The sequence below is a fragment of the Brassica oleracea genome, chromosome C9 (assembly GCF_000695525.1).
Source record: "Brassica oleracea var. oleracea cultivar TO1000 chromosome C9, BOL, whole genome shotgun sequence".
NCBI lineage: Eukaryota > Viridiplantae > Streptophyta > Magnoliopsida > Brassicales > Brassicaceae > Brassica > Brassica oleracea.
Window position 1 is genome coordinate 52,153,779 of NC_027756.1, and position 8,743 is coordinate 52,162,521.

At 37.6% G+C, this 8,743-nt stretch overlaps 3 protein-coding genes and 1 pseudogene across 3 annotated transcripts; all 4 read right to left on the minus strand.

The window, feature by feature from the left end:
• Positions 1–38: 38 nt before the first annotated feature.
• LOC106316416 lies at positions 39–1,245 on the minus strand (annotated as a pseudogene).
• A 363-nt stretch (positions 1,246–1,608) lies between these two features.
• Positions 1,609–2,879, minus strand: LOC106313745 (polygalacturonase inhibitor 1-like). The gene is made up of 2 exons (XM_013751645.1): positions 2,274–2,879; positions 1,609–2,151 (listed from the first exon to the last, which is right to left on the minus strand). The coding sequence occupies exons 1-2, from the start codon at positions 2,827–2,829 to the stop codon at positions 1,697–1,699; spliced, it is 1,011 nt and encodes a 336-aa protein (XP_013607099.1). The 5' UTR covers positions 2,830–2,879; the 3' UTR covers positions 1,609–1,696.
• A 1,392-nt stretch (positions 2,880–4,271) lies between these two features.
• On the minus strand, positions 4,272–5,571 carry LOC106315557 (polygalacturonase inhibitor 1-like). Its single transcript, XM_013753321.1, has 2 exons — positions 4,944–5,571; positions 4,272–4,846 (listed from the first exon to the last, which is right to left on the minus strand). Exons 1-2 carry the CDS (start codon positions 5,494–5,496, stop codon positions 4,395–4,397), a joined length of 1,005 nt encoding a protein of 334 aa, XP_013608775.1. The 5' UTR covers positions 5,497–5,571; the 3' UTR covers positions 4,272–4,394.
• Positions 5,572–6,142: 571 nt separating this feature from the next.
• Positions 6,143–7,556, minus strand: LOC106313435 (polygalacturonase inhibitor 1-like). Its single transcript, XM_013751237.1, has 2 exons — positions 6,864–7,556; positions 6,143–6,744 (listed from the first exon to the last, which is right to left on the minus strand). The coding sequence occupies exons 1-2, from the start codon at positions 7,405–7,407 to the stop codon at positions 6,293–6,295; spliced, it is 996 nt and encodes a 331-aa protein (XP_013606691.1). The 5' UTR covers positions 7,408–7,556; the 3' UTR covers positions 6,143–6,292.
• Between the last annotated feature and the right edge of the window lie 1,187 nt (positions 7,557–8,743).

The window sequence follows — 8,743 nt, forward strand, 5'->3', positions numbered from 1 at the left end:
ATCTTGAAAATGTGCTATGAATTCACCAAATGCACATATGCTTCATGTTTTTATTAATTATTCCAAATGAAAGATACATGTCCTTAGACTTTATTTATTATGATGGTAATAAAGAAGGGTTGGTTGCTTGAAACATCACTTGCATCTCTGAAGAGGTGCACCACACAAACACTTGTTGTGAAGATAGGCATAAGCACCATCTCTCTGAAGTTCCCCTCCTTTCGGGATGGGTCCACACAATCTATTATAGCTAACATTGAAAGTCTGGAGACTAAGTTCTGTCCATTGAACCGGGATACTCCCTGTGATACCGTTGTGATTCAAGTCCAAGAGATTTTAACCTTGGAGATATCGAACTGGAACATGTTTCTTGATAAATTAATAGTCCATGTCTTTTTATTGGTTCCAAACAACATCGAAGCGTCACCTTTTAGCTTGTTACGGAAAGATCGATCCGGTAAAAGTCTAGCTTGCCTAGTGACTTTGGTATTGAACCATTGAGCTGGTTGTGTGATAGGAAAAGGTCAGGGGCTTTTCCTGGAAACGACCCAAATAACCTGGTATTGGACCTAATGAACGTTATAAGAGCTGATGTTAGGAAGAGTACATTTAAGTTAATTAATAAGATTAATTGATTAATTATACAAATTTTTTTTCACCTGTGAGCTTGTTTCTGCTGAGTTCAAGATACTCAAGTTTAGGTAACAAAGCAAGAGAACTAGGTATGGAACCAGAGAGGTCATTGTAGGAAAGGTCTATGTACTGAAGATTCTTGAGCTGGCTAAAGAAATCAGGAATAGGACCGGTAAGGTTAGTCCAGCTGAGCCTGAGAAAACGGAGGTACTTGAGCTTGGCAATGGTGGGCTGGATTGGGCCGGTGAGGTTAGAGAGCTTGCGGAAGATTAGTGTTTGCAGATAAGGTAAGTCGCCTACTTCAGGAGGGATCTGAGCGGATATCTGGTCGTAACTAATGTGTAGGGAGGTGACACGGTGGTTGACGGTGGCGTCGCCGCAGTCAACGTTGAACCAGGTGCAGCAGTCTTCTTTGGGGTCCCAGGAGATGATGTTGTTGTAAGGGTTGCTAAGTGACTTCTTGATCTTGAGGAGAGTGTTTTTGTCATCTTTGTGACAGAGATCTTTAGATAAGGAGGTCGTGAGGAAGAGCGTGAAGAACAAGAAGAGGAGCAGGGTCGTTGCCTTACTCATAATGGTAGTGTGCTTGAGTATGAGTTGTAGTGGAAACTTCTAATGATATATAGGCTAACGGCCTAACGTAATCAATTGGAAACTTAGTGGTAGGGTTTTACTAATTATATTTGCTGACTAGACCACATGCTAAACAAGTTATGGACGGTGCGTGTGAACTCATGGTTCAAATTCTCCCCGGGCTAGATAAATTTGAGTTGAGAAAGTAATTGGGCCTTCAGAAGTGAAGCCCATAATAAGAATTAATTGCGCGAGTCCGAAAATTGAAAAACGAGGCCCGTGAGTTAGTTATTACCGTTATAAGTGAAAACAGAGAATAAGTATTCATCCTTATTCTTCCTCTATTTGTGGTAACTTCTACCTTCATTTTCACTTTAAAAATGTTCTAAGAACTCATAAAAATACAAGTTGTGACACATGCTTTATTTTATCAATCTGGATGATATTACATTTTTTTTTTTTTGGGAAAACTAGAGATAAGCTTGGTTTATTACTTGCAACTACTATCAAGAGGTGCACCACATAAACACTTGTTATGAAAATATGTATAAGAATCAAATCTCTGAAGACTTCCTCCAGTGGGGATGGGTCCACACAGTCTGTTATAGCTAACATTTAAGATTTGGAGAGAATATTCAGTCCACTGAACCGGAATACTCCCTGTGATCCCATTGTGGTTCAAGTCCAGTACACCAAGTGACTCATGGAGCACAACTCTGGACAGATCAAACTGGAACATGTTTCTTGATAAGTCAATGGAAAACGTCGTTTTGTTGGCTCCAAACAACATCGAAGCATCGCCTGTGAGCTTGTTCCTTGAGAAATCTATCCGGTTAAAATCAAGGTTGCCTAGTGATTTGGGTATAGAACCGGAGAGCTGATTGTGTGAAAAGATAAGGTGAGGAACTTCTGCTGGAAACGATCCAAATGATTCAGGTATTGTACCTAAGTGAAAGATTAGAAAAAAAGCATTATAATAATCATATTTTAAGCGACGAATAGTAGAATCAAAGAGATTTTGTGACCAAAAAAAAAAAAAGTAGAATCAAAGAGATTACTTAGTTTACCTGTAAGTTTATTCCTACTAACATCAATGTACGAAAGTTTAGGTAACAAAGCGAGAGAGCTAGGTATGGAACCAGAGAGCTGATTGAAGGCAAGGCTTAAGTATTCAAGATTCATGAGCTGACTAAGGAAATCAGGAACCGGGCCGGTGAGGTTCAACCAGCTAAGCCTGAGAGAACGGAGATACTTAAGCTTGGTGATGGTGGATGGGATCTGACCGGTGATGTTAGTGATCCTGTGGAACATAAGATTCTGAAGATACGGTAAGTCACCCACTTCAGGCGGAATCTGACCGGATATCTGACCGGCGAATATGGTTAGGGAGATGACGCGGTGGTTAACGGTGGCGTCGCCGCATTCGAGGCAGTACCAGGAGCAGCAGTCGGTTTCCGGGTGCCACGAGGCGAGGTGGTAAGGGTTGTTTAGGGACTTCTTGATTTTAAGGAGGGTGTTTTTGTCGTTTTGGTTACATAGATCTTTCGATGTCGCGATGGTGATGAGGTACGTGATGGAAAACAAGAGCGAGAAAAGCAGTGTCGTGTTTGTCTTATGATCCATGTTGTATGGTGTTTTGTTTTGAATATTTTTTTGTTGAAAGTGTGACGATGATATATACACTATAGAGATTAGATATTCGATTTGATAGAAACCTTAATAGTCAGCCAATACGTGTGATTAAGATGTCGGTGTTGAATATGGTTGGCTGGTGCCAACATGCTGGCAGTCAACATGTGCCACTTGAGGACTACTACTCTCTCAACCACGGCTTCTATTTTGATCTTTTTCGAAAAAATTATTCATATGTATATAAATGTTTGGGTTTATAATCTTAGAGCATGATTAACGCTAGGGGGGCTTGGGTTCTTAGGTTTTTTTTTTTTTTTGTTCGATTTAAAAAAAAAATTAAAAACTAACCAATCGCGGATCTCACTGATACGTGGCGGCCCGTGAACAGTTCAAAAACTCTATGAAACTCTCATTTTGCAGAAGAGGAAAAAGAGTTGAGTTTTAAGAAAAATGTGGGACTCACCTCTTAAGAACCCACTTAAGAGGTGGAGATAAAAATGATCTTACACGAAACATTTTTAAGCTTCATCATATCAAATTTGCTTTTGATACAATTTTATAACAGTATCGACCAATAGTTTGATTTGCGAAATGAGAAAATTTATATGATGTAAAACTAGATTTCAAAAATGAGATACACCAAAAACAAATAACTTCTAAAACGTATTTCAATACACTAAAATATACTGCTATTTTTTCCTGGTAAGTCTATAAATATAACCAACGTATATAGTATATGGGTGGACACCAAACATGCATCCCAACTTTTCAAAATATTTGTGATCCGTTCTATTCTATCTGGATCAACAACTTTCTGATTTGATCGAGTCGGTAACTATTCGAATATATGGTGTTCGTCAGTTCGTGTAATCCAATGAAATGAATATTTTCGGATATCAAATTCAATATGTAAAACTAAATTTAAAATAAAAAATTAATACAAATAATAATATTTATCACAAAAATAAAATTTTACTTATTTTAAAAAAAAAAATAGTAACTAAACTATCAGTTTAGTGATAAAATATTATAAATTTATGTAAAATAGTATTTATTTATTTTGCTTCATAAATTACAAATAACAGAATTTTTTGAATCAAATTAAAACAGATAACATACCGAATCAAATTTCACTATATTTTTCCACTCAAGCTTAGTCTAGTGGTTTATATAGTAATATAATATTATTGACATATCGGCATTCGGATTCAGATATATACATGCACATAGTCAAATCATGCATACTACATGGTTATGATTTGATGTCTTATGCCTTTGTCGAATGGAAACGGAAGATCGATAAGTTTGGCCGTAAAAGTGGATAATGGATAGTTACAGCAAACTCTAATTAACAGGAACCTTTGCGATTGATCTTCATTTAAATGTGTCTAACATGACTGATTGTGATTCAGACTGGAAGATTGTATTACAAATATATGAAAGCAGGTTTGGTTGATTTTTTAATCAGTCAATCAAAATAAAACATACAGTTGTCTATAAACTTATTGGATTATTTGGTAAAGTAGAATAGTAATAAGCTTGGCTGCTTGAATCTTTCACTTGCAACTATCAAGTGGTGCACCACATAAACACTTATTGTGAAAATATGCATAAGAATCAAACGTCTGAAGTTTCCCTCCGGTGGGGATGCGTCCACACAGTCTGTTGTAGCTAACATTGAAAATTTGGAAAGGAGTTTCAGCCCACTGAACCGGGATACTCCCTGTGATCCCATTGTGATTCAAGTCTAAGATACCAAATGTATTAGGGATCTCAACTCTTGAGAGATCGAACTGGAACATGTTTCTTGATAAATCAATGGAAAATGTGGTTTTATTGGCTCCAAACAACATCGAAGCATCGCCTATGAACTTGTTCCGTGAGAAATCGATCCGGTTAAAATTCAGGTTTCCTAGTGATTTAGGTATCGAACCGGATAGCTGGTTATGTGATAGGAAAAGGTCAGGGACTTTTCCTGGGAATGATCCAAATGACTCTGGTATTGTACCTAAGTGCAAATTAAAAAGGTTAGAAAAATAACAGTGTAATTAAAAATCAGCTTTTTTTAATAATCACTTTTTAATAGAGATAAAAGAGTTATTCACCTGTAAGCCTATTCCTACTAAGATCAACGTAGGAAAGTTTAGGTAACAAGGAGAGAGAGCTAGGTATGGAACCAGAAAAATAATTGAAGGAAAGGTTTAAGTAGTCAAGATCCATGAGCTGACTCAAAAACTCAGGAACCGGGCCGGTGAGGTTCGTCCAGCTAAGCCTGAGAAAACGGAGATACTTGAGCTTGGTGATGGTGTGTGGGATCTGACCGGTGAGGTTAGTGATTTTGCGGAAGACAAGCTTCTGAAGATACGGTAAGTCACCGACTTCAGGAGGGATCTGACCGGAGATCTGAGCGGAGAATATGGTTAGGGAGATGACGCGGCGGTTAACGGTGGCGTCGTCGCACTCGAGGCTGTTCCAGGCGCAGCAGTCGCTTTTAGGGTCCCATGAGGCGAGGTGGTAAGGGTTGTTTAGGGACTTCTTGATCTTGAGGAGGGTCTTTTTGTCGTTTTGGTTACATTGATCTTTTGATGACGCGTTCGTGAGGTGTGTGATGAAAAACAAGAGCGAGAAAAGCAGTGTCGTATGTGTTTTATTATCCATGTTGTATGGTTTTGGTTTTGAGTTTTTGTTCTTGAAAGTGTGACAGTGATATATACATAACACACTAGAGATTAGAGATTTAATTTGATAGCTAGCAACCTTAATAGTCAATACGTATGCTCAAGATGTCGGTGTTGAATTTGGTTGGCTAGTGCAAAACTAGTGGCTGTCCACATGTGCCACTTGAGTACTACTACTCTCTCCATCACGGCTTCTTTTTTTGAAAAAGGGCTTTCCGGGCTATTTATTTTATGGGAAATTGGGTGAGATAACATAAAAAAAAACCATAATTCACTATTTAACTAAAATTTCATTATCTCTCATCTTTTCTCTTTCTATCTCTCTCTACTTTTTCTCTACAAGACTAATTTTTCTTTTTTTCTTAGCTATTTCACAAATAAATCTTTATTTTATTTTATTTTTCTAAAAAATTATTCGTATACTTATATAGTTATATAAATTATGGTTTACAATACCACATGAAAGACTTTAAAGCTTCAGCATATCAGATTTACTTTTGATAAAATTTGAAACAATAACCACGAATAGTATATATTGTTTTATTTATTTAAAAACTGGAGGTTGGATTCGAAAATTTAGATGCACCAAAAAAAATATTTATTTAGAAACAAGTTTGGTTGATTAACAAAAAGTTTTGAAGATTATACAACAAATTTATCAAAGCAAGTTTGGTTGATTATTTTTATTAATCAATCCAAATAAAGATACAGTTGTCTATAGACTTATTGGATTATTTGTAGAAGTATAATAATAATTGCTTGGCTGCTTGAATCTTTTACTTGCAACTATCAAGAGGTGCACCACACAAACACTTGTTGTGAAAATAGGAATAAGAATCGAATTCCTGAAGTGTCCCTCCTGTGGGGATGTGTCCACACAATCTGTTATAGCTAACATTGAAGAACTGAAGAGGAGCTTCGGTCCACTGAACCGGGATATTCCCTGTGATTCCGTTGTGGTTCAAGTCCAAGATACCAAGTGTCTTAGGGATCACAACTCTAGAGAGATCGAACTGTAACATGTTTCTTGATAAATCAATGTACCACGTCGTTTTGTTGGCTCCAAACAACATCGAAGCATCGCCTCCGAGCTTGTTCCGAGAGAAATCTATCCGGTTAAAATCAAGATTGCCTAGTGTTTTTGGTATATAACCGGAGAGCTGGTTGTGTGATAGGTAAAGATCAGGTACTTTTGCTGGAAACGACCCAAATGACTCTGGTATAGAACCTGCTTGCATGAAAAGTTTCATAATCAGGTTTAGAAAGAAAGGTAAATAAATGCCCTTTTTACAAAAAAAAAAAATAGAAAGGTAAATAGGTAAAAAGAGAAAAAGAGAGTTTATTTACCTGTAAGCTTGTTCCTGCTGAGATCAAGGGACAAAAGATTAGGTAACAAAGATAGAGAACTCGGTACTGAACCAGAGAGATCGTTGAAGGAAAGGTCTATGAACTGGAGATTCTTGAGCTCACTGAGAAAACCAGGAACCGGACCGGTCAGATTCGTCCAGCTGAGCCTGAGGCTCCGGAGATACTTGAGCTTGGTGATGGTGCGTGGGATCTGACCGGTGAGGTTAGTGAGTTTGCGGAAGACAAGGGTCTGTAGATAAGACAAGTCACCAACCTCAGGCGGGATCTGACCGGAGATCTGACCGGAAAATATGGTTAGGGCGGTGACGCGGTGGTTAACGGTGGCGTCGCCGCACTCGAGGCAGTACCAGGAGCAACAGTCTGTTTGAGGGTCCCACGAGGCGAGGTGGTAAGGGTTGTTTAGGGCTTTCTTGATCTTGAGGAGGGTGGTTTTGTCATCTTGGTTACATAGGTTTTTAGAGAAAGAAGTCGTGAGGAATGTGAACATGGAGAAGAACAAAAGCAGTGTCGTTGTCTTATCCATGCTGTCGTTGTTTGTTTATTTTTGGTATCGATTTCGAGTTTTTATGGTAAGTGTAGACGTTGAAGAGTTTTGTTTTGATTTGATCTCTGATCTGTCATAGGGACAATACATATAGTCAAAGACGTCGATGTTGAATTTGTTCGCGTAATGCACCAAGATTTGTTTAGTTTTTAAGAGATCGTAATAATGAACCTATTTTCAAGGATCACAATATCAATATCATTCAGACAGAACATAACTGGGGATAACATAACTAGGGAAAAGAAAAGCTTAAAAAAAACAAAAATTGTCAAAAGGCCTAGATAAGGGATAAACTAGGCCCAGTCAGTTTATTATGGATATCATGAACGTGAATGAGGCCCAATCAGTTTCGTTGTACATAGTATTCTATACTAATTATCTAAGAAGTGATTTTACTTATTTTGTTGTGAAAGTAATGAAAAAATCTCTTTATTCATAACATTAAAGTTTCTTATATAAGAAATTACACCATTACAGATAAATGGAAACAATACAAATCATAATCTAACTAGATAAAGAAAAACATAAAAGCATAAGGAAAAGGAAAAGCTGGCCGACTCTCTCTTTCTTCGGCCGCCGATGGTATAATCTCTTGATTATGAGACATCCACAATCTGGTTCATAACACTCCCCCTTAGATGCCATAACCATTTAGAGCTTGTAATATGCTTTAATGTTGCCAGGAAAACCTTACCAAGAAAACTCAATTGGGACAAAACCATGGTGAAGGAAAAAGAGTACAACACACATTACTCTCCCTGATTTGGACATTACTGAAGGTCCATTGGACCTCTTAAATTTTCTGCAATCCGTGGGTGATGAAGATCTTGGGTAGAATATGCTTCGTCCTCGAACATGATAGTTGGTTTTTCTTTACCATCGGTCATGCCGCAATCCGATCGAACATATTGAGTCATCGACCTCAAATACACAGACACGAAATCTTGGATGATGTTGCTGTGATATGCGTGTACCACCATGTGTAAAACATAACCTGTCTGAAAACAAATCAACAAAACCAAATAACCCCTCTTTGGGCTGGTTAGTATAAAATAAACCAAAATCAAAGGCTCTTTCATCGTCCTTCTTATGGACCAAACATATCAGTATCTAAAACAAGAATTCTGCATCGTCCATCCCAGGACTAAATGGACTTCTTTATCGTCCACCTTTGGACTGAATGGATCATTGTCCAAAACAAGTGATCTCACGCCCATGTGCTAGATAATGAGTGAGACTGATTCATATTAAATCTCTTGAGTACCCTTTTTTGTGTATACTATTTAATGCACAAGAATTTCATTGTTAATGTACT

Excerpts from the sequence above, each read along its gene's own strand:
- LOC106313745 (XM_013751645.1), bottom strand. The coding sequence starts at position 2,829 with ATGGATCATAAGACAAACACGACACTGCTTTTCTCGCTCTTGTTTTCC. Across the intron at positions 2,152-2,273 it reads TAGTAGGAATAAACTTACAG|GTACAATACCTGAATCATTT; the intron begins GTAAACTAAGTA and ends TCTTTCACTTAG.
- LOC106315557 (XM_013753321.1), bottom strand. The coding sequence starts at position 5,496 with ATGGATAATAAAACACATACGACACTGCTTTTCTCGCTCTTGTTTTTC. Across the intron at positions 4,847-4,943 it reads TAGTAGGAATAGGCTTACAG|GTACAATACCAGAGTCATTT; the intron begins GTGAATAACTCT and ends ATTTGCACTTAG.
- LOC106313435 (XM_013751237.1), bottom strand. The coding sequence starts at position 7,407 with ATGGATAAGACAACGACACTGCTTTTGTTCTTCTCCATGTTCACATTC. Across the intron at positions 6,745-6,863 it reads CAGCAGGAACAAGCTTACAG|GTTCTATACCAGAGTCATTT; the intron begins GTAAATAAACTC and ends TCATGCAAGCAG.